At 37.6% G+C, this 27742-nt stretch overlaps 9 protein-coding genes across 13 annotated transcripts; all 9 read left to right on the top strand.

The window, feature by feature from the left end:
• The first annotated feature begins 107 nt into the window (after positions 1-107).
• LOC105568840 (odorant receptor 13a-like) lies at positions 108-2666 on the top strand. The gene is made up of 5 exons (XM_012024822.1): positions 108-908; positions 1054-1153; positions 1232-1342; positions 1552-1707; positions 2022-2666. The coding sequence occupies exons 1-5, from the start codon at positions 127-129 to the stop codon at positions 2073-2075; spliced, it is 1203 nt and encodes a 400-aa protein (XP_011880212.1). The 5' UTR covers positions 108-126; the 3' UTR covers positions 2076-2666.
• Positions 2667-3248: 582 nt separating this feature from the next.
• Positions 3249-5829, top strand: LOC105568837 (odorant receptor 85f-like). Of its 2 annotated transcripts, XM_012024819.1 has the most exons (5): positions 3249-4152; positions 4362-4461; positions 4606-4716; positions 4839-4994; positions 5099-5211. In XM_012024819.1, the coding sequence occupies exons 1-5, from the start codon at positions 3374-3376 to the stop codon at positions 5147-5149; spliced, it is 1197 nt and encodes a 398-aa protein (XP_011880209.1). In that variant the 5' UTR covers positions 3249-3373; the 3' UTR covers positions 5150-5211. The 2 variants fall into 2 exon arrangements, with proteins under 2 accessions (XP_011880209.1, XP_011880210.1); XM_012024820.1 differs by lacking the exons at positions 4839-4994; positions 5099-5211 and adding an exon at positions 5368-5829.
• Positions 5830-6214: 385 nt separating this feature from the next.
• Positions 6215-8267, top strand: LOC105568836 (odorant receptor 85f-like). 2 transcript variants are annotated; one of them, XM_012024817.1, is made up of 5 exons: positions 6215-7160; positions 7342-7462; positions 7585-7695; positions 7834-7989; positions 8097-8267. In XM_012024817.1, the coding sequence occupies exons 1-5, from the start codon at positions 6382-6384 to the stop codon at positions 8145-8147; spliced, it is 1218 nt and encodes a 405-aa protein (XP_011880207.1). In that variant the 5' UTR covers positions 6215-6381; the 3' UTR covers positions 8148-8267. The 2 variants fall into 2 exon arrangements, with proteins under 2 accessions (XP_011880207.1, XP_011880208.1); XM_012024818.1 differs by having other exon boundaries at positions 6226-7160; positions 7363-7462.
• Positions 8268-9209: 942 nt separating this feature from the next.
• LOC105568835 (odorant receptor 13a-like) lies at positions 9210-11237 on the top strand. Its single transcript, XM_012024816.1, has 5 exons — positions 9210-10081; positions 10164-10263; positions 10410-10520; positions 10662-10817; positions 10947-11237. The coding sequence occupies exons 1-5, from the start codon at positions 9285-9287 to the stop codon at positions 10998-11000; spliced, it is 1218 nt and encodes a 405-aa protein (XP_011880206.1). The 5' UTR covers positions 9210-9284; the 3' UTR covers positions 11001-11237.
• Positions 11238-11646: 409 nt separating this feature from the next.
• Positions 11647-13618, top strand: LOC105568921 (odorant receptor 13a-like). The gene is made up of 4 exons (XM_012024997.1): positions 11647-12428; positions 12630-12729; positions 12955-13065; positions 13358-13618. The coding sequence occupies exons 1-4, from the start codon at positions 11647-11649 to the stop codon at positions 13535-13537; spliced, it is 1173 nt and encodes a 390-aa protein (XP_011880387.1). The 3' UTR covers positions 13538-13618.
• Positions 13619-15068: 1450 nt separating this feature from the next.
• Positions 15069-17144, top strand: LOC105568834. The gene is made up of 5 exons (XM_012024815.1): positions 15069-15955; positions 16182-16281; positions 16424-16534; positions 16665-16820; positions 16878-17144. The coding sequence occupies exons 1-5, from the start codon at positions 15183-15185 to the stop codon at positions 16929-16931; spliced, it is 1194 nt and encodes a 397-aa protein (XP_011880205.1). The 5' UTR covers positions 15069-15182; the 3' UTR covers positions 16932-17144.
• A 2207-nt stretch (positions 17145-19351) lies between these two features.
• LOC105568833 (odorant receptor Or2-like) lies at positions 19352-22033 on the top strand. 3 transcript variants are annotated; one of them, XM_012024813.1, is made up of 5 exons: positions 19352-20421; positions 21177-21276; positions 21414-21524; positions 21622-21777; positions 21847-22033. In XM_012024813.1, the coding sequence occupies exons 1-5, from the start codon at positions 19637-19639 to the stop codon at positions 21895-21897; spliced, it is 1203 nt and encodes a 400-aa protein (XP_011880203.1). In that variant the 5' UTR covers positions 19352-19636; the 3' UTR covers positions 21898-22033. The 3 variants fall into 3 exon arrangements, with proteins under 3 accessions (XP_011880203.1, XP_011880201.1, XP_011880204.1); XM_012024811.1 differs by having other exon boundaries at positions 21622-21926; XM_012024814.1 differs by lacking the exon at positions 21414-21524 and having other exon boundaries at positions 21622-21926.
• An 89-nt stretch (positions 22034-22122) lies between these two features.
• On the top strand, positions 22123-24645 carry LOC105568832. The gene is made up of 5 exons (XM_012024810.1): positions 22123-23291; positions 23593-23692; positions 23782-23892; positions 24047-24202; positions 24464-24645. The coding sequence occupies exons 1-5, from the start codon at positions 22495-22497 to the stop codon at positions 24515-24517; spliced, it is 1218 nt and encodes a 405-aa protein (XP_011880200.1). The 5' UTR covers positions 22123-22494; the 3' UTR covers positions 24518-24645.
• Positions 24646-25179: 534 nt separating this feature from the next.
• Positions 25180-27738, top strand: LOC105568831 (odorant receptor 63a-like). Its single transcript, XM_012024809.1, has 5 exons — positions 25180-26054; positions 26231-26330; positions 26451-26561; positions 26689-26844; positions 27043-27738. Exons 1-5 carry the CDS (start codon positions 25234-25236, stop codon positions 27094-27096), a joined length of 1242 nt encoding a protein of 413 aa, XP_011880199.1. The 5' UTR covers positions 25180-25233; the 3' UTR covers positions 27097-27738.
• The last annotated feature ends 4 nt before the right edge of the window (positions 27739-27742 follow it).

The raw sequence follows: 27742 nt of genomic DNA, 5'->3' as shown, positions 1-27742 counted from the left end.
AACATTTGAATCTTTAAGGCGCGCAAGCGCAAGCGGACAACGAATTTACTCTATTGACAGTTCTTACCCGCAGCGATCAGTCGCGATCCAGCTTCCGTACAGATTTCATACAAGATCGACGAAAGAATGTTGCGCAACGAACAGTACAAAGATGACATGATTTATATCACACACTTGACGCGAAACGTTCTGAGCTTACTCGGGGCATGGCCGTTATATAACAGAAGAAGGTCTGCCGGGGAAAGGGTCTGGAAGTACCTTTCGGTCTTGGTCTCTTACGTTCTTCTTTATTTTGTCCTGATTCCGGGCGGCCTTTTCTGGGTGATTGAGAAAAGAACACGGGTCAGAGTTCAAACGTTCCCTATGCTGCTCTACTGCTTTATGGCCAGTAGTAAATACACCAATCTGATATTCCGCGAGAAGAGTATTAGGCGCTGCTTGAAACACATCGAAGACGATTGGAGAATCGTTTCCAACGCAGACGCGCGAGACATGATGATTGAATCTGCAAAGATTGGTAGACGACTGGTCACACTTTGCGCGGTCTTCATGTACGGCAGCGGGCTCTCCTTTCGATCCATCTTGCCGTTCGCCAAGGGAAAAATCGTCACTGCGCAAAACATCACGATCAAACCTCTGCCTTGTCCAGCTTATTTTTTTCTCTTCGATATACAAGTCAGCCCCGCTTACGAGATCGTCTTCGCAATGCAACTTTTATCCGGGGTAGTCACTTATTCTATAACAACAGGTTTATGTGGCCTAGCAGCTGTTTTCGTGATGCATGCCTGTGGCCAGTTAAAGATCCTGGTGAATCTCATGAGAAATCTCGTCGAGGAGCAGTGGCAAGGAAAACAGGAAGTGGACCGAAAATTAGCAAAAGTGGTCGAACATCAAATAAGAATTCGAAGGTAAATATTTAGGACTTTTATTAAAACTGCGTACATCAACGTAAGATTTATTCGCTAATCGGTAGTTTACATCATATACATGCAGAGTGAAGTTAATTCTACTTTCTAATTCGAACATGTTAATTCAGTGCCGTCGATATTTCAGTTTTTTGCATTTGGTAGAAAGCACTCTGCAACAAGCGTGCCTAATAGAATTAATGGGGTGCACGTTGATAGTCTGCCTTCTAGGATATTTTATAATAATGGTAATTTTATATATCCTAGAATTTTAGTAATGAACCGAAAGGAAAAAAAAATTTTCTACAATAATGTAACATTTATAGGAATGGGAAAATAGCAATTCGATAGCCATGTGCTCCTATTTTACATCATTTACATCCATGATGATAAATATGTTCATGTTTTGTTACACTGGCGAACAACTTACCGTTCAGGTATATTTGTTCAATTCCTAGTAAAGATTACGCACGATGATAATGTGATGCGATACGGTAGTTTATAATAATGCATCATATTTGTTACTTTGTACATGTTGATAATACTTGAGAAGAAGTTGGAAACGTTTGTATAGTATTTTTAAAACGATGTCCAAATTGGCAAAAATTTTACTACACATACTTGACAACATTACTATTAATGATAGGCAGAAAAAGTAGCTAGAACATCATGCGTGCTCGAGTGGTATCGTCTTCCGAACAAGGAGGCGCGTGGGATCGTGCTGGTAATAATCATGTCAAACATACCCACCAAGATCACCGCTGGCAAGATCATGGATCTATCATTCAAAACTTACGGTGATGTAAGAACATAAAAGGATCCGCTCACTTTTTCAAGAATGCAACAATTGTGCCACTGCAAGTAAAAAAGCAAAAAGGGACGGTGGGGCCAATGCGAGCCAGACGTGAAAATTGAAGCATAGTCTGATCGTCCGTTTTTTGTTTTTTAAATTTATGGAGCTTCTACTTATTGGATTACAATTAAATATTACCCAGTTATTATTATAAAGATGTGGTTATTTCATAATATTTTCAAAATATCAACCTACCATACTATTTCACAAAGAAACGATAATGAAATAACAAGAAAATAACTGTGTAATGTACTTATTTTCAGATCGTGAAGACAGCTGTGACATATTTCAACATGCTGTTAAATGTAACCGATTGATATAACAGTTTCTACTCTACATCTCTACCTTCTTGCCGGAACTACGACTATAAACGCATCGTAATGGTATCGTGTATGCTCGTGATATGGATGTGTCAAATACAGAAGCATGGTATGATATACGTATATATACTTAAATATATATATTCTCGATCTAAATATATTTCCTCTATATAGAAGTGTAAGAAATTTTTGCTTCTCAATACGGCAAGATTATACATTTCATAAAATGCAGTTTGATAATTAAGTTGTAGAAATTATTTTTTTATATAAATTGCATCTACATTTATTTACGAGATATCGAAGAGCACTCAGTAGAAATTTAAAAGATAGTCGTAAATATAGTTTTACATTTGTCAATTACATATAGTGTGCGAAACCAATGCGGCTTTAAGAACCCATTGATTTCTGCATGCGACTGTATCTCGTAAGTAGATCGAAATATCAACGTTCGTTCTTCGTAACTAACTAAGCTGTCGATAATAACATTGTAATAAGCGTGAAAATACATAAATATACAAAAATTAGACACGATAAGCATACAAAAGAGATCTTGGTTTAAATATATTCTTATATATCTTTCTAATATCATAAATTGCATAAATGTTCTTGTACCAAAATATCAAGTAACACTTGAATATTACATGATATAAATGAGCTGTGCAATAATTAGCATTTCGTCTAAAAATCATTATGGCACTTTGAAATACATCTTACACGCTATATTAAAAGTTTTCGAAGCATTAGCGTGTCACGTAATCACACAATTATTTTACATGGAGCATTGTAACTCTTAGTAGTTAAATGCACTGCACATTTTAATTAAGGAAACGATATAATCAACAAATAATATTATTTGAGATATACTCGCATGACAAGTACAGTTACTTTTCAACGGATATTCTGCCAAGTCAAAACCACCGTTTTACTTATACTACTGTTGCAACTTCTCTTTACGAAAGGTTAACCCTATCTTGCAGTGGGAAAACTTTTTGTTACCTTCTACGTAGAAAAATCATAAATAGATCTGCACGCAATCTCTTCGAAAGCTCTCTGTATACATACATTAACCATATGCTTGACGTGGCTTCTCGATCCCCTTGACACGCAGGCGCACGTAAATTATGAATTATGTTTGTACCCGGCGAAGAATCGCTATTACGATCAGTAGTGAAGAGATACATTTCGCTTCGATATCGTATATTGCAGAAGTGTTTCCGTGCTGTATCACATTGTAAAGTTGAAAGACTCCACTTTGAGTCCACCTTCCAAGATGTGAAATTAATCTGCCACTCGAAATGTTTGCCAACAAATATTACGAGCGCGATATAGAGAACGCTTTCGCGATAAATCGCTTCTTTTTTCGCATGATAGGCATATGGCCATTACCGCGTACGAATTCCTTTCTTCTGGATACGATCGAGACAATCACGCTGGTCTTCGCGTGTTTGGTTTTTCTCTTGGGCGACATAATCCCGTCTATGCTGTACATATTTATGATAATGTCGGACTTTCAGGTGAGGCTGAGAGTCATGGGTACCTCATTACTTGCGATAGTAGAAATGATGAAATATGGCTACATACTGTTTTACCAGAGTCAAGTGCGACACTGCCTAATGCTGATCGATGAAGACTGGCGAAACGTTGTCAGTCCGAAGGATCGCATCTTAATGATCGACAAAGTTAGAACTAGCAAGCGTTTGATTGTTATGTGCGCCGTATTCGTGTATCTGACCAGTGTGGCTATCCGAATGATCGTCCCGTTGTCAATGGGAAAGATCGTTACTGCTCAAAATGTTACTATCAGACCGTTGCCGTCCGTGGCCCATCTCGTTATATTTGACGTGCAGCGTAGTCCCGTTTATGAAATTGTATATTTCACGCAATTTCTCGGGGGAGTTATAAAGTACACCATTAAATTGGCAACCTTCGGTTTTGTCACCATTTGCGCGATGCACTTTTGCGCGCAGTCGGACATACTAGTGACGTTAATGAATGACTTTGTGAATGAAAGACAACCGGAAAACTTGAACAAGAAGTTGGCTACTGTTGTGGAACATCAAATCAAAATAAGAAAGTAAGTGTCTTCTTGAGCTCGACGATTAAGTCCATTCCTTAATATAATTCTAACTTCACTAGAGACTATGTCAAAGCTTAATACGCGATAAGTTCTACACAAAATGGGTAACGTGTCATCAGTTGTCGAAGAAATATGGGATTAGCAACTAGTAATTTTCGTTCGTATGAAAAACAGTTTTCAATTTAGATCTTTGCCATGCGTTTTAGTTTCTTACACTTGATGCAGAGTGTCACTCAGTATCCAAGTTTAATAGAAGTCCTAGCATCTGCCTTCATGATATGTCTCGCGGGATATTACACTCTCATGGTGCGCAGAAATATTTATCATAATTATAATTTATACACGTACCGAGTTTTAAGTAAAATATTTTAGTTTAGATTAACGTAACATAATAACATCTCTATTGTGACGCATTATATAAATAAATTAATAAAATTGTTCAATTTACAGGAATGGGAAAATCATAGTATTGTACGACTATTCTCATATATCATTGCACTAGTGACGTTCTGTTTCAATTTATTTATCTATTGTTACATGGGCGAGAAAATCATCGGGCAGGTATGTTGTTGAAACGTTATTTACTGTCGGTGGCCAGTAATCGTAAAATATTTATCAAATAATGAAGCAGAACATTAGCGGTTATATTTTTCGCTCGTACTGACGCTTGTGAATAAAATTAGGGGGAGAAAGTAGCATTAACGGCATGTTCTTTGGAATGGCATCAACTTCCGGATGCAAAAGCACGAGCATTTATTTTACTTATAATCATTTCTGAAACTCCGTTAAAACTTAAAGCAGGAAATTTCATTGATCTTTCTGTCAAAACATTCGGCAATGTGAGTGACATGGATATTCTTTCAAGCTGATCTAATAACAAGATAATAAAGAAATACCTGCAGAAAGGAAGCGCAATTAATATACAAGTATGCATTTATTTTAGGTCATTAAGATGGCCGTGACATATTTAAATCTTCTACGATCAGTTGGCTAAATTTTAAGAATTAATCGTAAACATTGATAAAATAATACTAGAAAAATATGTAGTTATAAGAATAGAAGTAGTAATATAAAAAAATATATATATATACTTTTCTTTTCAAATACCACCATTCCAAATGAGAATATTAAATACATTTACAAATGTTTGTAATCATATTCAAATCTCGTTATATAATTCTTGATTTTTATACTAATTTATTATTTATTCAGCTATAGAATGTGGATGCAAAATGATAAAAATATCCACAGAAAATATATCACAGGATTCAAACACGTAAGTAAATTAATGTTGATTGGATCCCCCCCCCCCCCCTCGCTCTCTCTCTTTCTGTGTCTTTAGACGATGACTTTCGTCTTGATAACTTAAATAGTTTGTACTTTTTATGTACTTTATGCTTATTTATTCCAACATATTAAAATTGCATAATTTTTAAATTTAATTGAAAATGTATTATGATTAACGATTCTTATATGATTGATTGTACTTTTCTTGTACTAAAATTTTATGCAACACTTCAGTATTATTGTGATGTAAATGAGCTGTACAATAAGCAATATTGTATTTTGCTCTGAAATTTCTTGCTCATTATCACACTTGGAAATCCACCTTTTTTACAAGCTATTAAAATCTATAAAACATTCAAACTGTGATCGAAATTATTTTATATGGAGCACTGTAACTCTTATTATCTAAATGCAACGTATAATTTTATCCAAGGAAATAATCATAGTGATATAATCAACAAATAACATTATCTGGGATATAGTCGCATGACAAGTTCAGTTACTTTTCTACGAATCTCGCTGCCAAGTCAAAAACTCCGGTTATTCATACTGTGCTATTGTAATAAAGTTTTCTTTACGAAACGTTAACCCTTTCCTGGCTTCTAGTAGGAAAACGTTCTTTTCTACGAAGGAACTTTCTGCGAAGGAAAATCATAAATAGATTTGCACGCACTCTCTTCGAAAGTTTCTGTATACATACATGAACCATCTGCTTGACGTGGCGTTTCAGTCCCCCTTGACACGCAGGCGCACAAGAATTATAAATTATGTTTGTACCCGGCGAAGGATCGCTATTGACATCAGTGACGAAGAGACACATTTCGCCTCGGTATCGTGCATTAAACAAGGGTTTCCATGCTATACAGTGCTATGCTGTAAAGTCGAAAGACTCCACTTTCAATCCTTCTTTTAAGATGTAGAATTAATTCGCCACTCAAGATGTTCGCCAACAAATATTACGAGCGCGACATACAGTACGCTTTCGCGATGAATCGCCTCTTCCTTCGCGTAATAGGCTTATGGCCATTGGCACGCTCGAAATCCTTTTTTCTGGATCTGATTGAGACAGTTGCAGTTGTCTTCGCGTGTTCCGTTCTTCTCTTGTGCGAGATTATCCCGTCTGTGCTCTACATGGCCATGATACTATCAGACATTCGTACGAGACTGAAAGTCGCGAGCTGCATAATATTATCAACAGTAACAGTATTGAAATACAGCAGCGTGCTGCTGTACAGGAGCCAAGTGCGCAGCTGTCTACTGATGATGGATGAAGACTGGCGAAACGTCGTCGATCCGAAGGATCGCACCTCGATGATCAACAAGGTCAAAATTGGCAAACGTCTAATTGTGATGTGCGCTATATTCGTGTACATGACCGGCGTGGCTTTCCGAATGATCCTACCGTTGTCAATGGGAAAGATCGTTACTCCTCAAAATGTCACAATCAGACCATTGCCCTGCGTGGCCCATCTCGTTATACTTGACGTGCAGCGCAGTCCCATTTACGAAATCGTGTATGGGCTACAATTCTTTGCGGGATTTACAAAATACACAATTACGTTGGCAGCCTTCGGTTTTGTCACCATTTGCGCGATGCACTTTTGCGCGCAGTCGAACATACTCGTGACGTTAATGAATGATTTCGTGAACGAGACCCGTCCGGAGAACTTGGACAAGAAGTTGGCCACTGTCGTGAATCATCAAATCAAAATAAGAAAGTGAGTTTTTCCTTGCGCATAACAATAAAGACCACTCTTTAATATAATTCTAACTTCACTAGAAACTATATCAGAGCGTAATACGCGATAGGTTCTACATAAAATGGGTAACGTGTTATCAATTATCGAAGAAATGTGGGATTAGCAACTAACAATTTTTGTTAAAAAATAATTTTCATAGTTTCCTTGCCACACATTTTAGTTTCTTACAAATGGTGCAGACTGCCACTCAGTATCCAAGTTTAGTAGAAGTTCTGGGATCTACCGTGATGATATGCTTCGCAGGATATTATATGCTACTGGTATTAACGTAATGAGTATTAAGGGAAAACATAAGTTTAGATAAGCGTGACGTAGCAAGAGATACTCTGCATTGTAATGTTGTATTTCATAACAAACGTTAATAAGATTGTTCAATTTACAGGCGTGGGACGCTCATAGTGCTGTACGACTATTCTCATATGGCGTTATACAAGTAATGCTCTGTTTCGACTTATTTATCTATTGTTACATGGGCGAGCAAGTCATCGAGCAGGTATGTTGTCAGGCCATTATTCACCGTCGGGGAGACATCCATAAAATATTTAACAAATAACGAAGCGGGACATTAGTGGAACGTTATTCGCTCGCACAACTGACCCTTATAATTAATTAATTAATTAATTAAAATTAGGGAGAGAAAGTAGCGTTAACCGCATGCACATTGGAATGGCATCATCTTCCGTATAAAAAAGCACGAGGATTAATTTTACTTATAGCAATTTCTGAAACTCCATTAAAACTTAAAGCGGGAAATTTCATTGATTTATCCGTCAGAACGTTCAGCAATGTAAGTGGCATAGGTATTCTTCTAAGTTTATCTATTAATACGGCTATGATACAGAAATCCCTGTGGAAAGGAAGAGTAACTAATATATGGCTATGGATTTATTTTAGGTCATTAAGATGGCCGTGACATATTTAAATCTTCTGCGATCGATGGGCTAAAATTTTAGAATAATCATAAGACGTAGATGAAACAATAATCATAAAAATCTGTAATTATAGAATAGAAATAGTGGTAAAAAAAGTATTTTTCTTCTTCAAGTATCTCCATTCCAAATAAAATTACATTAAATGCATTTGCAAATGTTTGTAGTTATATTCCGGTCTTGTTGTATAATTCCTGACTTGCTAATTTATATTTTATTCATTTAATAAATGTGCATGTAAAACGATAAAAATGTCCAGATAAAAGTTACAAGATTCATTAAAAACGTAAGTACACGTTTGTTAGATATCTCTGACTCTAAAACACAAACATTATCGTCTAAATCCTGAAAAATAGTTTGCACTTTTCATTACTTTATTCCAATGCATAAAATTGTATAACTTTGTTATTTAATTAAAAATATGTTACGACAAATAGCAACATTTAGTATTTGTTAATGATATGAAATATTATACATAAGACATATTTCAGATCTTTAAAACATCCGGCGCATATTTTGACATGCTTCGAATTACAACCAACTGGATATCTGTCGGAATCAGAACGTGAGATATGCACAGTTTTTAATAATATCATATCGTGTGCAAATACTACGCGCGTTCAATGCCGAAGCAGTAGACAATTTAATATGTTAACGTTATTAATTTGCACCATTATCATTGACAAACGCCAGAATATGGGGAAAAAAAATATTTCGTTATAGTCTACATTGATTTTCAGCTATATACATAAAAAATAAAATTTCCAGCAATGCATGAGCAATACGATCGCGGTATGCGATATTCCGAATCTTATTCTCATCCGTGTAACTTCTTATCTTTTAGAAAGTCAACCCTCGCATTCAAGTTCAAGTTCCAAACAGGAAGACTGCAGCCTTATAGCGATCATTTCAAAGTTTCTTCTTACCATTGTCAAGCCCATCACGACGTGAAATATTAATGTTCAAAAGGTGCACGTGCGCATAGCGGTTTTCGCATGCGTGAGATGGTCGATCTCAACCTTACGTAACGATCAGTTGCGATCGGACTTGTGGCTTACGAGCACAGGAAACACCGTAAAATATTATCAATATCTTTTCACCTTTTTATCTCTCGGAGAGACCGTGTCGTTAAACTCCCTTCTATCGTTTCACAATGAACCTCCTTTTAGAGAAGCATCCAAATAAAAATTACGAGCAAGATGTGAAGTACGTCACCAAGCAAAGCCACTTTCTTCTACGAATACTTGGCATTTGGCCTCTGCTCGACAGAAACTTATCTGTCGTTGAAACGATCTGTAAAATCCTTCTGATAGTCATTTGCTGCACTCTCGTGTGCTTCGAGGGCATCCCCAGTATGTTGTACTGCATATTCATTACCGAGGAAGAACCGCGTGCCAAATTGAGGATGATCGCTCCTACGATCTACTCGTTCACCGCACTTGCCAAGTATGGTGCTTTGATTGTCTACGAGAACGAGATCAGGAGTTGCTTAAGGCACATAAAAAATGACTGGAAGTTCATCGCGGTATTGAACGCGAGGGACATCATGATAGAGAAGGCGAAGACTGGCAGGAGCATGTTCACTATTTGTTGTGCCTTCCTGTACTCTGCCGGTCTATCTTATCACACGATCGTGCCGTTATCCCGGGGAAAAGCTGTTACCCACGATAACATTACGATCAGGCCGCTGGCCTACGCGGGTTATTTCGTTCTGTTCGATGAACAGCGCAGTCCTGCTTACGAGATCGTGTTCTTGCTACAGTTCTTCGGCGGATTCATCATGTATTCCGTCACGATCGTGACGTACGGACTCGCTGCGCTGCTCGTCATGCACGCGTGTGCGCAGATGAAGATTTTGATGATATTAATGGAAGAGCTGGTCGACGAGCGGGAGAAAAATGCGGATGAGAAATTGGCGGCGGTGGTCGAACGTCAGATAAGGATACGAAAGTAAGGCGTTCGCTTTTTGATTTTTTTACCTTAATTTTGCGCTTTGTCTTGTTCTGCCTTAGCAATGTACTGTTACTTTCAGTTTTCTGTGTCTGGTGGAAGACACGCTGCAAAAGAGTAGTTTGTTTGAAATATTAGGGAATACCATAATGATGTGTTTCGTGGGATACTGTATCTTGATGGTAGGCAGATCATTCAAGTCGCGTCACACACGCCGTAAATAAAAGTTTCCAGACTATTATATTACCGCAATGCGCATACGTACAAGATACACTTATCGATAATTTATCGCGGGAATCTAAATGAAGAGTGCATGTTGAACACGCAGGAGTGGCAAGATGGAAATACCGCGAATGTGTGTACCTTTCTCGTTGCCCTAGCTTCCGATACGGTTAATATTTTCCTTCTCTGCTACATCGGCGAATACATAACAGCTACTGTAAGCTTATCGTATATGTTGATTTAATTGTATCACATTAGACTTTAATTACGTCGACGCTCGTTCCCATCACGTTTCTAAATGTGTAGAAATGAAATCTTACTTATGTGAACGCAATTCCGCACACATTTATTACGATAGGCAGACGAAGTAGCTTGGAGAACAAGTAAGCTAGAATGGTATCGTCTTCCAGCGAAGAGAACTCGTGATATGGTATTGATAATAATTGTATCGCATATTCCGTCCAAGATTACGGCAGGAAAATTTATTGTCCTCTCCTTGAAGACATTTGGTGACGTGAGCGAAATATATATTTTTATTTAAAACATTGCGACGCCTGAAACAGGGTTGATTTCACAATGTATACAATATTACTGTCCGATGTTAAGAGACAGAATCCTTTAATAATAATGTATATTATTTTAGGTGATGAAATCAGCAGTTGTATATTTCAACATACTTCGCACAGTTGCCGATTAAGCACCGATAATGATTATCGAAATACAACTTGTTCATCATTGAAATATTAGAACGTGCAGTAAGTATGATTAGATGATAATGTGAGTCTCACGGAAAATATGCAGAATAACGAAGTTTCTCATAAATATTATAATATATTTATTTATGAAATATCTAATAGTGTGTCTTCTGAAACGAGAAATAAGATACTTTGCAAAATATATAACTCGATAATTTAATTATTTAAGTAACTGGCCTTATATAAAAACGAATTTGCTGCGTCGATTGACATGTAGATCTGCAGTAGTTAAGCGAACAGACGAGCTCTTGTAGAATATCATCGAAACTAGTTTTACGGTTAACACTGTGTGATCGTAAGTTAGAATTCAGAAAGAAAGTTAAATATAATGATTTTCCTAGTCGCTGTAAAAGTCAATGCACGTAAGCGGATAAGAATACGTTTCATGGAAAGCAATCTCGCCCCCGGTGAACGGGCTCCATTTACAAACTTTTCTACTTTTTTTCTCTCTTCTCATGCGACGTTTAAATTCTTAAAATGCGCAAGCATATGCGCGAACGATGAGTTGACTTCGCGGTCAGCCTTGCCCTTCGACGACCGGTGGCGATTCAGTTCGCATTCAGGTTTCGCATTAAGTGCACGTTAGAGATGCCGCGAAACAAGGATCATAAGAGCGATATTTTGTACATCACCCAACCAACTCGCAACATTTTACTCGCGCTCGGTACCTGGCCCTCCATCAGTAAAGAGAAATCTGTGTACCCGAAGATTCACCATCTCTTGTTAATTTGTATATCCTACACTCTTCTCTCTTGTGACCTTATACCCGGTATTCTTTACTGGTTGATGGAGAAAACGACGCGTATACGACTGCAAATGGTTCCTCTTCTCCTTTACGACTTTATGTCCGCAAGTCAATACGGCATCTTCATATTTCGCTATGATCAGCTTAGGCAATGCTTGAAGCACGTTGAAGAGGATTGGAAGAACATTCTCAGCGCGGATGCACGGAATATTATGCTGAAATCCGCGAGGTTGGGAAAGCGTCTGGTTACGATCTGCGGAGTCTTCATGTACAGCGGCGCCATTACTTTCCGCACAATCCTGCCGTTGTCCCAGGGGAAGACCATCACCGATCAGAATGTCACGCTGAGACATTTCGCCTGTCCGGGTTACTTCTTTTCCCTCGACGTGCAAGTCAGCCCCGTTTACGAGACGCTTTTTATAATCCAGTGTCTAACAGGATTCGTTACAGTTTCGGTCGTGACAGGTGCATGCGGCCTCACGGCGATTTTCGTGGTGCACGCTTGCGGCCAACTGAAAATTCTCATCGGCTTGATGAGAGCTCTCGTGCAGAAACAGTGGCGAGAGGAGCGCGAAGTTAATAAGAAGCTAGCTGAGATAGTCGAACATCAAATAAGAGTGCGCAAGTAAGTCTGCAACTTGCAAACGTTATTTGCGCTCATAATTTTAGCATTCATACCAACCAACATGTATTTGCCAGTAGCGGTCCTTGTTAACAGTGCTGCTCGATAAAAATTATTAACTTTCTATTCGTCCATTATTGTCATTTGTCTTTTTATTTATTAACCCAAGTAACGTCAATTGTGATCATTGCAATTACATTTCAGTTTTTTACGATTGGTGCAACATACCTTGCAGGAAATATATTTGATGGAAATCCTGGTGAACTCGATAACGATCTGCCTTTTAGTATATTTTATGTTAGTGGTACGTAAGTTTAACTAATTTTAATAGATTGAATAAATTTAATATTTTGACATATTAAGACAAAAAACAGAGGAGAAGAAATATTTGATAATTATATGTGTATGATTTAGAATTTTTATTTGAATTGAAATTTCATATGATGCACAGTTCGTTAACAAGTAGGCATTTCAGACTTTACAACTAATCAGTAATAATTATAATTATCAAAATCATTCATATTTATAGGACTGGCAAAATAGGAATATAACTACCGTATGCACTTATTTAATAAGCATTGCAAATATAACAATCCACATGTTTCTATTTTGCTATACCGGTGAACAGCTTACTAGCCAGGTATGTTTCACGAATATTAACGTATTCTATTTTAGAAGTAATAATGAAACTAGCAATAACAACGTTCCACGATTATAAAGCAATTTATTTTCCAATTATTTGCAACTAAAGTTGTTCAATTTTACGGAAATCTCATAAGTGTCGCTATTGAGTGCTAAAATAAATTTCAAAAATACCTTTATGAATATAACGTGAAAGAAACAGGGAATATGTTGCAATATATCCCTGAAATAGCAAATGAAAGTTTAATAGAAAGAAATTTGATGGCCACGTTAAATAAATTCAACGATAGGCGGAAAAGGTAGCCATTGCATCCTGTGAACTCGAATGGTATCGTCTTCCGGACAGAAACATGCGCAACGTTGTATTGCTGATAATTATGTCTAACGCGCCCACCAAGATCTCCGCTGGGAAGTTCGTCGACCTCTCACTCAAGACATTTGGTGATGTGAGTCTATTAATTTTAAGTTAATTGCATCTTCCAAAGACTTTCAAAGTATATTGAAACTTTTCATAAAGTACCTCTTAAAAGCCATGTTTTTATCGAGTTAATTATAATAGCAATGCATAAAATAAAAATCTAAGTCTTATATTTATAAGCAGTAATCAATTTTTAGAATCTTTTTCTTATAAAATAAGTATCATATTTTTCACATACAGTAATTTCACTGAGCGTATGCTTGCTATTTGCAATCCCTAATTATAATTTATTGAAAACACATCAGGGTAGAAAACAATTGAACATGTTTTAGGTCATGAAAACAGCTGGAGCATATTTTAATATGTTCCGAAATGTAGTCGAATGAATATTTAAAATCTAATAGTTGAATTATAACGTAAGCTATATTTGATACACTCATTATATCATATTATGCGAATCAATTACATCAAATACTTGAGTCGAATTTAAAGTCTCAATGCAATACAAATGTAATGCAAAATGTCATTTAAATATATACATATTTAATTATATTTTATTAAACAATTCATGCTATTTAATGGCTTCGTTAACACGTGCTTTTACTAAGAATAAATGACACATATGTTACTTTTGTCGCAAGATTAAAAACTTATTAATTGATATTAGTTAATATATACAAATCGAAATATTCAACATAGGACAACTAAAAGCAATTTATTTTCTGCTTCCTGATCGACACTATACTGCAATCACAAGTTACAACGTAGGAAGACATAAAGATAATAAACATGATCGTTTTCCTAGTTGTTATAAAGACCGACGAATGGATAAGAATACTTTCCTTCGAAAACAGTCATCCCTTCGACAAGCAACTTTCCTCGCCAACTCTATCATTGTAGTCTCTGTTCTCCACGCAACGTTTGAATTCTTAACGCGTGCAAACGCAGAGGCGCTTTCGTTGTGAGTTTACCTCGCAATCAACTTATGTCGTGATTCACGACGTGATTCACGACGCGGATTGAAATATTAAGTGAATAGGAATATGTTTTAGAGTGTAAAAACAGCTGCGTATCTTAATATGCATCAAAATACAAAGCAGTAATGTAATTTAAATACAATTCGTAAGTTGGATTTTAATTATCGAGATTTTAAAGCTACATATATATGTGCATCAGTAAAATCATATTTTGAGATACAATATTAATATGTGTCGTACATACTGTTTATCAATTCATTATCCTAATAATGTAGCATAACGTAGAAGAAATTTTTCTTGTCAAATATATAATATTATGACTGAGACAATAAGTCTACGAAACAGGAAGAAACGAAGTCAGATACTATAACTTTTTCCTGGTTGCTACGTTAAGGAAGGTTGACGGGTAAAAATACATTTCATGGGAAGCAATCCCTTCTAGATTTGTGATCATTTCACTCTTTCAAACTTCATCTATTTCGAACTTACTCAAGAATTCCGAACGTCATTACTTATTCGTTTGACATGACTGATCAATTGTTCGGAACGCAAGCGCATTTGCGTACCGAGTTATCTTCCGAGTGGAAGGCAGCTCGCCGCGGTCAGTGATGAAAAAGCACGCATCTGATCGTTGTTGTGCGCGTCATACGACGTCTCATATAACACAGCCATAACGTCACGAAGTGGTGCTCGTAAAAGTATACGATAATCACATTAGAGATGTATCCAAATGAAAATTACGAAAACGACATAAAATACACTGTACAACTAAATCGCGTCTTTTGTCGTCTATTGGGCATTTGGCCAGAGGCAGAGACCTCGTTTCTCGCAAATCTCAAGAGGTTCTCGCTGATACTGGGCTGTTATTTTCTCCTCTGTTGCGAGCTAATCCCGACAATCCTGTACACAGTGTTTGTAGAAAAACGAGCCCGCGTTAGATTGAAGCTTATATCGTCCATAATGTTCACGATAGTGGCGGTTCTCAAGTACAGCTGCCTGGTGCTCAGCAAGAACCAAGTGAGACATTGTCTGATGCAAGTCAAGGACGATTGGCGAAATGTCACGAGCGTGAGCGCTCGTAATTCCATGATCGACAAGGCCAGGACTGCGAGACGTTTGCTCATTCTGTGCGGCATATTCATGTATACCTCCGGCTTGTATTTTCGCACGATCGTGCCGTTAAGCAAGGGGAAGTCCGTAACCGATCAGAATATCACGATCAGACACTTGGCGTGCCCGAGTTATTTTGTTGTGTTTAACGGGCAGATCAGTCCCGCGTACGAAATCATATTTTTTATACAGTTCTTCTCCGGATTCATTAAGTACACCATCACGGTAGCCATTTGCAGCCTCGCCGCTCTCTTCGTTATGCATATATGCGGACAGCTGGAAATATTGATGGCACTAATAGACAATCTGGTAAACGAAACGGAAGAGAAAAAGCTGGACAGGAAGCTGACCTTGACCGTCGAACATCAGATCAAGATGTGGAAGTAAGTCTTGCTCGTATCACTCATATATTTCTATGTTTATTCTTATCATTTATATAATATGATTTATACCAAGATGAGCATCTGCGAAATCGATTGAATTTTGTATGAAGTTGATACGTCACGTCGTGACATGTGCTCTGTGTCTTTTTTGCTTTATCATAAAATTCTTCTTTTAATACGACAGGTAAAGATTTTCTAACGAGAATTTGTGCGCGTCCCTTTATAGTTTCTTACGATTGGTGCAGAGTACTTTGGAGCAGACGAGCTTGCTAGAAGTAATGGGATGCACGATAATTGTGTGTCTTCTAGGACACGATGTTATCACGGTGCGCCTAAATAATTACGCAGTAATAACAGCTCGCACAATTTTATGTTTAATCTTACGTTTAAATCAATGATAGTTTATTACCTTTGAAATGCCTTTTCACATATACGCGGACTTGATAAATAGAATTGTCCATCTTATAGGAGTGGGAAGATCAAAATGTTGTATCAATGTGCTCCTATCTTATTCTACTTACATCGATTGGGTTTAACATTTATATCTTTTGCTTTATCGGCGAACAACTTTCTGTAGAGGTATCGTATCATAAATTTATTATTGGTGACATACTTGTAACGCGTTTAAGTAGCAGGACCAAAAATATATCAGGTATTTTTCTTACCGATGTTGATTTTACACTTGCAAATAACTTGATGATGAAACCAGGGAGAAAAATTAGCGTTAACAGTATGTACGTTCGCCTGGTACCGTCTTCCGAATGCGAAAGCACGAGCAATGATATTAGTCATAGCCATGTCGCTTATCCCAACAAAACTTAAAGCCGGGAAGTTCTTCGACCTTTCCATCAGAACTTTCGGTGATGTAAGTAACGGGTTTACTGATAAAGAATAATTAACAAAAGTGTATATTATATTTTAGGTCGTTAAGACAGCTGTGACGTATCTTAATTTTATTCGGAGAATGATGGAATAATAATTCGATTGTACAGAAATATCTGGCTGCTATTTTCTCGTTAACATGGCGATGTAGCGTCATTCAGTAGGAATATTAATATAAGAATAAAAAATTATATGTAACGCAAAAGTTCTCTTAACTTTTACCCTGGAAAACAGAAGATGTTTTGCAAAATATAAATTTCCTCAATTCAAATAAATTTCTCTTGTAAAAACGATGCATTATATCATATTGTATACGTACGAGTTTTATCTCTGATTTCTTGTTTACGCAGAAAACACTTGAACATGAGTGAAAGCTTTATACAAGCTACCACAAAATCTTTACCTTTATTTGTCCATTTTAGAGCTGGTTGTTCTATTATACAACTCGTTACTAAAACTAGGAAAAGAAATTGGCATTAGCATGAATTTTCATATTGCCACAACCATTTATATTCCTTGTTTGTTTCACGTATCTCTTGCTTCTCTTTCGCAGCAAAATACTTCATTGAACACAAAGTGATCGGCGTGCTATCAAAAGATCGATACGGCATGTGCGGTTTTCCTCTGTCGAGCTCGCTATTTTTTTTCTCGTTATTTTCTCATGCTTTTTAAAGTCGCTAGACTTCCCGTCGCGGTGCTCCCTTCCTCGAACACGAACATCCCCAACAACTTTCGCAACTTTCCCCGTGATTTACAAGAGGAAAAGAAGATTGCAGATAACAATCGCTGTATCTGCCATCAATCCCTCACCTCTTCCGTTGTCATCGCAGACGCAAGCGCACCGCCATTCGCGTTTTCCGCTTCAGGACGGTACATCCGATTAGTTCTTCGTCAGCGATGTCAAGCTCAAGTGGAGCCTCATGCACGTGAATATCCTCCATCGCGACATCAGACGCACCTTGCACGTTACGCGTGGCATCCTAAATTTGATCGGTGTGTGGCCGTTGTCCGGCAACTCGTCCACTGTCAGAATCGTCCAGACGAAGATGCTTAGAATTCCAGGTCCTGCTCTACTTCATCTTTGTGCCGTGCATACTAAAGATGTTCCTCAAGGAGTCGAATGCGCGTCGTCGCATCATGATGATCGGTCCCATGTGCAACCGCCTGATGGCGATGCTAAAGCACACGATGTTGATTTTTCGAAGCGACCGAATCAAGGATTGCATCAAGCATATCGAGGCAGACTGGAGCAAGACGAGTCTGACAGAAGACCGCAGGATTATGTTGGGCAACTCGAGGATCGGGTTATTAACGTCGTTTAGCTTTTTAAACAAGATAGAAGACATTTTGCAATACATATGTTTGGTGGAGTTAGTCGGTTGCACGTTCATCGCGTGTCTTCTTGGATATTATATAATAATGGTACGCGAAATAATTGATAAGTTTAAACAATTACGAATACGTATTAAAAGGAGCTAATTAACACAAGATATTTTTGATGTTCGTTTTTACAGGAGTGGAAAAATAACAATGTGATGTCCATGCTAACGTACACTATACTTCTTCCAACATTCATCTTTAATATCTTCATACTGTGCTTCATCGGCGAACTTCTCACGGATCAGGTATTGATCGATTAAATTGTTACTTGAATGGTAAGAATTATTTACTTATCACATTATTGTATTGTGGAGCATAAAGGTGTACATTACTTTCTGTACTCTCGACTGGTATCGAATTCCGTACAAGACTGCTCGCGATCTCGTTCTGATAATCGCGATGTCTAGTATTCTTATTAAAATTACCGCGGGAAAATTGATAGATCTATCACTCAATAGTCTTGGCGCCATGAGTGAGCTTCACATATTTCCACCTCGTTCAAGACAATGATCTTGTAGTCGCTCGAAATGATGAATCGTCATTGAACATGCAATTATGTATTTTTAAGATTGTGCGAACATCGGTCGCGTATCTGAATATATTGCGTACAATCAGCATTTAAAGCTGCGATTCGTTAGACGAAGGAGATAATTTTCATCTGTAGAAAATCCGGAACATTAAAATTTGTACGGATTTTAATTAAATATATATATATGTATAGGCACCATTAGTACGGTAACTAAACGCAAGCATGACAACGTCTGAATTCTTTTATCATTATACGCCTATGTTGAAAGCAGAGCAAATAATTTTCATACACTTTTACACTCGCGCCATTATTTGTCACACGTGTAACTTAGAATTAAACAAATTTTCGTATCTCTGCAACGGGTTTTTTAACTGTGAGAGTAATGAATGTGCTGACATTTTACTTACATGCCATTCCGCTAACGCAGCAGAAACAACGTGCGGCACGAATTGCACTCGATCCCTTTCTGGTTCGTAAATTTAAACTTTACAATATCGCATAATGCCACGCGCCGCACGGCGATTCTTTCCCTTGCCCGCCAACATTGTATTTGTCCGTCAATTTGACACGTAAAATTCATCAACCTCTTTTGTGTAACTCCATCATGCGCAGACGTTTTACGCACGCAAGCGCGCTAGGCACTCTATACTTACCGCAAAAAAAAAACGAGACCACCCATCACCATATACATCCGCCCAGTCATGCTTGAGTATCTGGCCTCGTCTGACCATCTGTCAGCAGTAAACCCGAAATGTGGAAACGCTATTGACGGAACTAACGGAATTTCTCAGCGCCCAGAAAAGAACGATACAATCCAATTCGTGACACAGAATTCAACCGCGTATTAAATTTGAACTAATAAAAGAAGAAAGAAACATTTAATAGAGCTGATGGAAGGCTCATCGAAGACGAGCAGACACGAAAGCGATTTCAATTACGCCGTGCAAGTGACTCGCGTTATCCTACGGATGATCGGCGCGTGGCCGATTCCCAATTACGCTTCCATTGTGGAAAGAATCGCGACCCGCTTAAAAAACATCATTTGCTACTTTCTATTCGCGTTCATCATCGTGCCGGGTCTCCTGCGGGTATTCCTGAAGGAACATGAGTTCAAACGTAGAGTCAGATTGCTCGCGCCGATCCTAAATTGTTGGATGGGTTGCTTGAAGTACAGCTTGCTCCTGTACCACGCGAGAGAGATCCAATCTTGTCTGAATCAAGCGTGGCAGGATTGGAGTGATGTGGGCGATTGGGACGATCGGAAAGTGATGCTGTCCAAAGCAAAATTAGGCCGGAAGTTTGCGATTTATTCCGCTGTCTTTATGTACGTCGGTGGATTGTCTTACCGCACTCTCGTGCCGCTCTCAAAGGGTCGTATGCTCACGCCGATGAACATCACGGTGAGAGCGTTGGCCTGTCCGAGCTACTTCATCAAGTTCGATGGAGAGGTCTCGCCCGCATACGAAATCGTCTTCACTCTGCAGTTCTTCGCAGGATTAATCACGTATTCGGTAAGGGTCGGCGCAGCCGGATTAGCCGCGTTTTTCATCATGCACGTTTGCGGACAACTGGGCGTTTTAATCGGCAAGCTGCAACGGCTCAATGATATGCCCAATGATCGTGAAATCGCGATATTGCTGGCTGATATCGTGGAGCATCAGATAAAAGTGAAAAAGTGAGTTTATAAGAATAAGCAATAAGGAGAAGATTTTTATATAAATATAACGTCTTAGTAGTTTTATTAAGTAATGATTACGAAATGGAATTGATTAATTTATTCATATGCCTTTGGGAAAAAATATAACAGAATATCGAAAAATAAAACTAAAAAGAATATAAAATATGGCAATGAAAAGTTTATAACACGTTACATTTTTATTTTGTATTAACGTGTCATGTATGTATTTCAATTTGAAAATCAAGATTCTTACGTATCCTATGGTCTCACTGGTCATACTTTTTATATTTTAATTCTCAACTCTGAGATGAAAAAATAATTTAATTTAATATAGGAGTACAAAGAAAGACAGGATAAAGTCCGCATATATTAACATAAAGCATTGAAAGTAATTTGAAGCCACTCTTCTCTTCCATGAAAGTAAAAATATGTGTACTATACTAATTAAAAAGAATGCAAAGGCCACTTATTTGTAAGAATGGAAGAAGCAAGTAAGAATTAAAAAAGGGAAAACCAGAGTTTGGAAATCCAAAAATGATCATAATTAGCTTATACAAATTAACAAAAAATGAATATTTGTTCATGTTGCAAAAAACTTGTTTAATTAGTGTATCGTAGTATATAGTTGTCATAATTGTTATGATTATTATTTTATTTGACATTTCATTAGACATACTCTAATACAATATAATGCTGTAAGTCCAAAACTGCATAAATATTACAATTACTGAATAGAAATCGCTCGTTTACAGTTTCCTGAAACAAGTAGAGAAAACTATGCGATATGTATGGTTAGTGGAGATAATGGGCTCTGCTATGCTCTTGTGTCTTTCGGGATACTACATTATTATGGTAATAACGGCGAACAATTTCCGCACAGCGTTTGTTCACACGTAATAATTTGATAGTTAATTCTCGCATAGAAATTAGAGCTGTGACGATATTTATCGCAAATTATTTTGTGTCTTGCAATTGTGTTAATCTTGTAGGAATGGGAGAATAGTAATTCAACAGCTATGTTAACTATGTCTGTAATGCTTACATCTTTCACCTTTTCTATTTTTACTAATTGCTACGTTGGTCAACGGTTGACAGATCAGGTAGCAAGCGTTGACATTATCTACTTGCTATGAAAATTAGGCATCAACGTCTTTATGAACGTAAATCACAAAATGTACACTTAATTAATTATAACAGAGCATCAAAGTTGGGATAACGACGTCCACGATGAATTGGCATCACTTTCAATACAAAAGGGCCCGCACTTTAGTCCTGATAATGGTAGTTTCCAATATTCCGGAGAAAATCTCGGCAGGAAGGATTGTAGAAATGTCCCTACCTACATTCAGCAACGTAAGTATAAAAGCTTGTCTAATTTTCATGACCAGTTGCGAATTATTAATCTGTTTCGTTATTTCATAGATCGTTAAAACATCGATGGCATACTTTAATCTGCTTCGAAAATTCACATAATTGTAAAATAATGATCAACAATATAGTAGATTATTAATCTGTAATTAATACTATTTGACTGCATATCATTGGGCTGAATGAATGAGATAAGCAACCAATTTATTTTAATCTTCATCTTTCCCTTTCCTTTTCATGAATATTAAAATGTTTCCTAAACAATCAGGGAAAGCTAAACAGCAACTTCTTGGCATTTTACTTGAGATTAAATTTTTTAATAGTTACCGCAAGAAACTCACTATTAACTCAATTAACAATTCGCGTATTACTGTTCAATATAACTCACGATGAACAATGACCTAACACAAGGTAGTCGCTCGTACTTTTACTAAAGGCCGTCTCGTGTAAATCGATCCTATTCTGTAATTATCTCGCATCGGCAAAAAATTGCGCGCACGCAACCCTTTGTACCGAACTTTGAACTGTGCTGCGACAGAAACGCCGCTGTGACAGAGGTGATTCACGCAGACGCGAGAGCGTGCATAATGCAAACTGACAGGTTTCGTCGTACTTTTATCTGTCAGTTGCGATCGTGCGACCGCTTCGCAAACAAGTGAAAGGGAAAATCGGGTTTTCCCCCGGCTCGTCCATACGCATGCCATGATTGAACGCACGGATTTACGGAATTCCAATTATGAGAACGACATTAGATACACCGTGCAGGTGCACAAACTGATCCTGGGACTGATTGGTGTATGGCCGAACCTGGAGAAGTCCCGGAAACAAACGAGATTTCTAAGGGGATTCCTTAGAATCGTATGCTGCTTCCTGTTATGCTTCAATCTGATACCGTGGATGCTGCATATGTTTCTAATCATGGACACGTTCAAGAGCCGACTCAGGATGACTGGCGCACTTTGCTTCTACAGTATGGTATCTGCCACGTACTGCGCGCTGATGTTACGGGAGGATCGTATCAAGGAATGTATGAGACACTTGCAAGAGGACTGGCGAAATGTACAGGACGCGAACGATCGCAGAATCATGTTGGACAACGCCAGAGCCGGGCGTTTCATCCTTATTTGCACCACATTATTCCTATTCGTCTGTGGTTTCACTTACCGTCTGATTCAGCCAATAGTCCGCGGCAAGATCGTAATCGGAAATGTGACTATCAGACCGCTGGTGCAGGGCAACTACTTTATCTTTTTCGATCCGCAGCGGAGTCCTGCTTACGAGATCGTGTTTTCGATGCATTTGGTGAGCGGCATTCTCATATATACCGTAACAACCAGCGTCTGCGGGATCACCGCATTGTTCACCATGCACGCTTGCGGACAACTCAAGTTGTTGGCTGCTTGGTTGGAGAACTTGGCGAACGAAGATCAATTGTCGAAAGATCGCGCCGTTGCTGGAAGGCTGGCGGCGATTGTCGTACATCACGTGAGGATACGTAAGTAAGTAGCTGAAACTGTTACGCATTTCCCGTTAATCCTAATCCCCATCGAGAAGTTCTTTTTGCAAAGTTTACAATTTGTCTTGATACATAAAAATTTTACATTGAAATATTCATTTCGCTTGTGGTGCTTTCGATTAAGTGTCTACTTATTGAGGATTAAATTTGAAAAAACTCTGAATAAATTTACTCTTTGGATTAGTCTTACACGATTAAAAATTTTATCAGTAAAAATATGTTAATTTGAGATGTTTTAATATACAGTACTGGACATTACAATAACAAATGATTTCAAATTTTAGATTTTTACATCAGATACAAGAAGTTGTAGGAGAAATGTGTTTTATTGAAATTATTGGAAGTACTTTAATACTGTGTCTCTTGGGGTATTACGTGATAACGGTACGCATACAACAGTGACGAACTGCATTTATTAACATTTTCATGCAATCTGCGTGCAGATTTTATTCAAATAAAATAAAACATTTTAGGGATGGGAACGAAACGATGCACTATCCTCTGCGACATATGCCATAATGCTCGTATCTTTCACTTTCAACATTTTCATATTATGTTACATTGGGGAAGTTTTAAGTAGTCAGGTAAGATACACAGATAACAAAAATGTTCAGAAAGGTACGTAGAAATAAAATACTGTAGAATAGATAGTAATTTAAATAATGTATATGAAGGAAATTGTTGAATTGTGATAGTAAAATGCTAATGTACATGCACTTGTTGCACTTTACATGACAGGGGAGTAAAGTAAACACAACTTGCTGCACGATCGATTGGTATTGCTTACCTAGTAAAGAAGCTCGTTGTCTTGTCTTAGTAATTGCCATGGCTAGATATCCTACGAGGCTCACGGCGGGTAAAGTAATCGATCTTTCATTCAGCAGCTTTGGCGCCGTAAGCAATTTTGTCTATTTCAGGCACAGTACAATGATGAAAATCAAGAAAAGCTTCCATGAGAAAAATTATATATTTAATTAAAAAAGTAACTTTTAAGAATTATTTCTCATTAATACAATATTGTATTAATTTAGTATTATTATTTGGATAATGAATTCCTTTATAAAAATGCATACAAATTTATATATACGTTTATAACATACACATATATAACATGTTATATATACATTGTGCAAATAAATTTTATTCAATTTCCAGGTTATTAGAACCGCGATGGCGTATTTAAACTTGTTGCGGACAGTCACTCTATGACCGCATAAATGTTATATTATATAGGAGAAAACTTATTACCTTATGCAGTACAAGTGTTTGTAAATTTCGAAACTTTAAATAGCATTCATGCAGAAATTCCGTCTTTAATCTTCAGAGATTTTTACCATCCCAAATGTCAGAGACTGTTATCAGAAACTCTGACATTTTTACACTTATAAAAAATATAATTCAAGCTTCAATTATTGATAAAAGAAATTATTCATGAAATATATACCTTACATATAAATATAAAATTGTACGGAGAATAATATTTTAACGCCATTGTTCACAGTCCGTATCGCGAACTACTTCAAAGTACAGTTCTTTTTCCATGACAAATATATTTCTCTTCCCGTCAGACACACCGCAAAGACTGAACCGCACATTCGTCAACTTACGCAACTTAACGTTTCTTCCTTCTTCACGATTTTTTAAAACGGAATCCAGTCCAAATATAACTTTACGTCGTCTCCCTCTTAGAGGTCTGCCGACCTGACATCTATTATAAGACGCACCTTTCAGGAAACGATTCTCGAAGCACCACGTACCCTTTTCAGATAATTGCGCAAAGTTTTCCGCTGCTCGCTTAGAAAATTCCCACGTAAAATCCCTTTTTCTTCTACGGAGACTACAAAGTGGCGCAAGCGCAAATCACGTCGAGAACAAGCTCGAAGCTTCGCGACTGTCAGTACGTATCAATCGTCCGTACTGCGATAATGGAGAAACTGCCCCATTATCCTGATACCCGCAACGATCCTGAGCCATATAATCAGAATTACAAAGATGATCTTCGAGCCAGTTTGCAGATGAATGCCTGGATCATGGGGGTGATCGGCACGTGGCCGCTGAAACATTCCGGGATCGTAACGCTGTGGTACAGAGTGCTGAACGTAATCTGCTACATGCTGCTGGCTTTCCTCCTAATCCCCAGCAGCACTTTCATCGTCCTGGAGATCAAGGACTTCTACAACCAATTAAAGCTCGGTAGCGCTCTGTCCTTCTTCTTGATGGCCGTTATGAAGTATTGTGCCTTGCTTCTGCGCGAGGACGACATACGCAGATGCGTTGATTACATCGAGAATGACTGGAGGAATGTAAAATATACGGAGGAAAGGAGAATCATGCTGGAGAACGCAAACTTCGGCCGTCGGCTGGTGATCGCCTGCGGTTTCTTCATGTATGGCGGCGTCTTGTTGTACTTCATAGCGATACCACTTAGTCGCGCGAAAATTGTCGAAGAAGACGGCAACCTCACCTATCGTAGGCTGCCGTTTCCAGTGCCCAGCGCGATCCTCGATTCCCGTCGTAGTCCCATCAACGAGATCATTTATGTCATTCAGATGTGTGGCGGCTTTGTCGCCCACAACATCACGGTGGCGGCGTGCGGCTTGGCAGCCCTTCTCGTGATGCATGCTTGCGGACAGCTGCAGGTGCTCATGTCCTGGCTAGATCATCTAGTTGACGGCCGAGAAGGCGTCAACGATACCGCGGACGAGAGACTGGCGATGATAATACAATTACATGTGCGCATCTTGAAGTAAGTATGACTTCGAACATGTTACAACATTGCATCGTCATTTATCCAAAGTTGCTATGTCAAAAATTCAAGAAATATATTCGCTAATTGACTTTAAAGTAGATAAAAAGATATTACGCCGTAAAATATGAATCTTATAAAAAAAATACTACCTCTTATTCTACGCATTTTTTTAGCTTCATTTCGTTAACCGAGGAATTGTTGCACGAGATATCTCTGATCGAAGTTGTGGGGTGTACTTTGAATATATGTTTTCTCGGATATCATTTGATGGTGGTACATATCTATTTAATATAATAAATTCGTAGGTTTTATACCGTTACAAATATATACCAAAGAATTATCGTTCCATTCTGACGTTATTTGTTTGGCAATCATACATTTTGCATATCGTAGGAATGGGATTTTCAGCAACCTGTCAGCGGCTTAACATATTTGATACTCCTCATTTCATTAACATTCAACATATTCATATTTTGTTACATAGGCGAACTTTTAACGGAACAGGTACGCCAGTTATTTATCGAAACATCATTATACAATGTGCAAGAGCTACGAACAACGATATATAATAGCGTCCGGTAATTTAAAACATTTTTCGTGACAATAATCTACAGCAGAAGTTTTATGACAGACTGTGAAAGTACGTGAGAGCTCGTACATGATCGAGTGGCACCGACTTCCGAAAAAGACGAGTCTTGCCGTTATCTTAATATTATGTATGTCCAACGCGACCACCAGGCTCACTGCTGGAAATATAATAGAACTATCCATCGGCAGCTTCGGTGACGTAAGTAAATGCACATATTTAAAAAAAAATGACAATTTTACATTTTCTATTAATATTCTTGGAAACTCAAGAGTTTAATTTAAAAAAATTAACATGTAGCAAGAAATTTTAATAAAAATATGACGAGTTTTATAATCGAAATAGACACCTCTGCAATAATTAGATATTGTAACAACGTAATTGTCTTGAAAACAATAGGTTATCAAATCATCTGTCGCTTATTTGAACATGCTACGAACATTTACTACTTGAGAAAGTACGAATTATAGTAGTATTCATCGAATGACATTAAATCTTTCACGAAACAGCAGTAAACTTTATACAAGTACGTTTATTCAACAAATCTTAATAAATGCGCCCCGAATAAAAAAGTCTAAGTACAATTGTTTCATTTATTACCTGGTACTATTTGAAGAATATACATATGTCTTCTCAGATAGTATCTGGACAGTATTACTGGACATGCATTTTTATTACTTCATACATTGAACCACTGATGCTCTCTTCAATACAAAGAAACGAGTCAAAATACTTCTCAGTGTATCTTTATAAAAATATCTTTCGTTCAAATGGTACTAGAAAACAATTTTACTCCATTATAAAGTATTTTTATCCAATTTAGAAAACGTCGTAAGATGAAACAAAGCTTTTCTCTTTCGCTTTCATTTACAAATATATTGTAATATCTTCATTCCTATACTCGTATAAATATTATGTAATCTACATGTATATATACGAATGCAAAATTGTATTCCTCATGTAATATCGTATAATACTTTACGCAACAAAGAAACATTCGCGACCCGTTCCGATAAGCCGCGAAAAATAACTCCGCGAAGAATGTAAATCTTTCCGTTCATAATTCATGAACAGACAGGTGCAGTGCCACATAAGGAAA

The sequence above is a fragment of the Vollenhovia emeryi genome, unplaced genomic scaffold (genome assembly GCF_000949405.1).
Source record: "Vollenhovia emeryi isolate VEMERY1.0 unplaced genomic scaffold, V.emery_V1.0 DF939127.1, whole genome shotgun sequence".
Taxonomy (NCBI): domain Eukaryota; kingdom Metazoa; phylum Arthropoda; class Insecta; order Hymenoptera; family Formicidae; genus Vollenhovia; species Vollenhovia emeryi.
The sequence above is the reverse complement of the archived record's forward strand: the minus strand, read 5'-3'. Positions and strand labels throughout refer to the sequence as shown.

What these genes read in the sequence shown, in the direction of transcription:
- LOC105568840 (XM_012024822.1), top strand. Translation starts at nt 127, where the DNA reads ATGTTGCGCAACGAACAGTACAAAGATGACATGATTTATATCACACAC. An exon ending in TAGGATATTTTATAATAATG is followed by an intron (nt 1,154 to 1,231) that starts GTAATTTTATAT and finishes TAACATTTATAG; the next exon opens with GAATGGGAAAATAGCAATTC. An exon ending in CATTCAAAACTTACGGTGAT is followed by an intron (nt 1,708 to 2,021) that starts GTAAGAACATAA and finishes ACTTATTTTCAG; the next exon opens with ATCGTGAAGACAGCTGTGAC.
- LOC105568837 (XM_012024819.1), top strand. Translation starts at nt 3,374, where the DNA reads ATGTTTGCCAACAAATATTACGAGCGCGATATAGAGAACGCTTTCGCG. An exon ending in CATCAAATCAAAATAAGAAA is followed by an intron (nt 4,153 to 4,361) that starts GTAAGTGTCTTC and finishes CATGCGTTTTAG; the next exon opens with TTTCTTACACTTGATGCAGA. An exon ending in CTGTCAAAACATTCGGCAAT is followed by an intron (nt 4,995 to 5,098) that starts GTGAGTGACATG and finishes CATTTATTTTAG; the next exon opens with GTCATTAAGATGGCCGTGAC.
- LOC105568836 (XM_012024817.1), top strand. Translation starts at nt 6,382, where the DNA reads ATGTTCGCCAACAAATATTACGAGCGCGACATACAGTACGCTTTCGCG. An exon ending in GCGAGCAAGTCATCGAGCAG is followed by an intron (nt 7,696 to 7,833) that starts GTATGTTGTCAG and finishes AATTAAAATTAG; the next exon opens with GGAGAGAAAGTAGCGTTAAC. An exon ending in CCGTCAGAACGTTCAGCAAT is followed by an intron (nt 7,990 to 8,096) that starts GTAAGTGGCATA and finishes GATTTATTTTAG; the next exon opens with GTCATTAAGATGGCCGTGAC.
- LOC105568835 (XM_012024816.1), top strand. Translation starts at nt 9,285, where the DNA reads ATGAACCTCCTTTTAGAGAAGCATCCAAATAAAAATTACGAGCAAGAT. An exon ending in CGTCAGATAAGGATACGAAA is followed by an intron (nt 10,082 to 10,163) that starts GTAAGGCGTTCG and finishes TGTTACTTTCAG; the next exon opens with TTTTCTGTGTCTGGTGGAAG. An exon ending in TGGGATACTGTATCTTGATG is followed by an intron (nt 10,264 to 10,409) that starts GTAGGCAGATCA and finishes TTGAACACGCAG; the next exon opens with GAGTGGCAAGATGGAAATAC.
- LOC105568921 (XM_012024997.1), top strand. Translation starts at nt 11,647, where the DNA reads ATGCCGCGAAACAAGGATCATAAGAGCGATATTTTGTACATCACCCAA. An exon ending in TAGTATATTTTATGTTAGTG is followed by an intron (nt 12,730 to 12,954) that starts GTACGTAAGTTT and finishes TCATATTTATAG; the next exon opens with GACTGGCAAAATAGGAATAT. An exon ending in GTGAACAGCTTACTAGCCAG is followed by an intron (nt 13,066 to 13,357) that starts GTATGTTTCACG and finishes ATTCAACGATAG; the next exon opens with GCGGAAAAGGTAGCCATTGC.
- LOC105568834 (XM_012024815.1), top strand. Translation starts at nt 15,183, where the DNA reads ATGTATCCAAATGAAAATTACGAAAACGACATAAAATACACTGTACAA. An exon ending in CATCAGATCAAGATGTGGAA is followed by an intron (nt 15,956 to 16,181) that starts GTAAGTCTTGCT and finishes GTCCCTTTATAG; the next exon opens with TTTCTTACGATTGGTGCAGA. An exon ending in CCATCAGAACTTTCGGTGAT is followed by an intron (nt 16,821 to 16,877) that starts GTAAGTAACGGG and finishes ATTATATTTTAG; the next exon opens with GTCGTTAAGACAGCTGTGAC.
- LOC105568833 (XM_012024811.1), top strand. Translation starts at nt 19,637, where the DNA reads ATGGAAGGCTCATCGAAGACGAGCAGACACGAAAGCGATTTCAATTAC. An exon ending in CATCAGATAAAAGTGAAAAA is followed by an intron (nt 20,422 to 21,176) that starts GTGAGTTTATAA and finishes GCTCGTTTACAG; the next exon opens with TTTCCTGAAACAAGTAGAGA. An exon ending in GTCAACGGTTGACAGATCAG is followed by an intron (nt 21,525 to 21,621) that starts GTAGCAAGCGTT and finishes TAATTATAACAG; the next exon opens with AGCATCAAAGTTGGGATAAC.
- LOC105568832 (XM_012024810.1), top strand. Translation starts at nt 22,495, where the DNA reads ATGATTGAACGCACGGATTTACGGAATTCCAATTATGAGAACGACATT. An exon ending in CATCACGTGAGGATACGTAA is followed by an intron (nt 23,292 to 23,592) that starts GTAAGTAGCTGA and finishes TTCAAATTTTAG; the next exon opens with ATTTTTACATCAGATACAAG. An exon ending in TGGGGTATTACGTGATAACG is followed by an intron (nt 23,693 to 23,781) that starts GTACGCATACAA and finishes AAAACATTTTAG; the next exon opens with GGATGGGAACGAAACGATGC.
- LOC105568831 (XM_012024809.1), top strand. Translation starts at nt 25,234, where the DNA reads ATGGAGAAACTGCCCCATTATCCTGATACCCGCAACGATCCTGAGCCA. An exon ending in TTACATGTGCGCATCTTGAA is followed by an intron (nt 26,055 to 26,230) that starts GTAAGTATGACT and finishes GCATTTTTTTAG; the next exon opens with CTTCATTTCGTTAACCGAGG. An exon ending in CCATCGGCAGCTTCGGTGAC is followed by an intron (nt 26,845 to 27,042) that starts GTAAGTAAATGC and finishes TGAAAACAATAG; the next exon opens with GTTATCAAATCATCTGTCGC.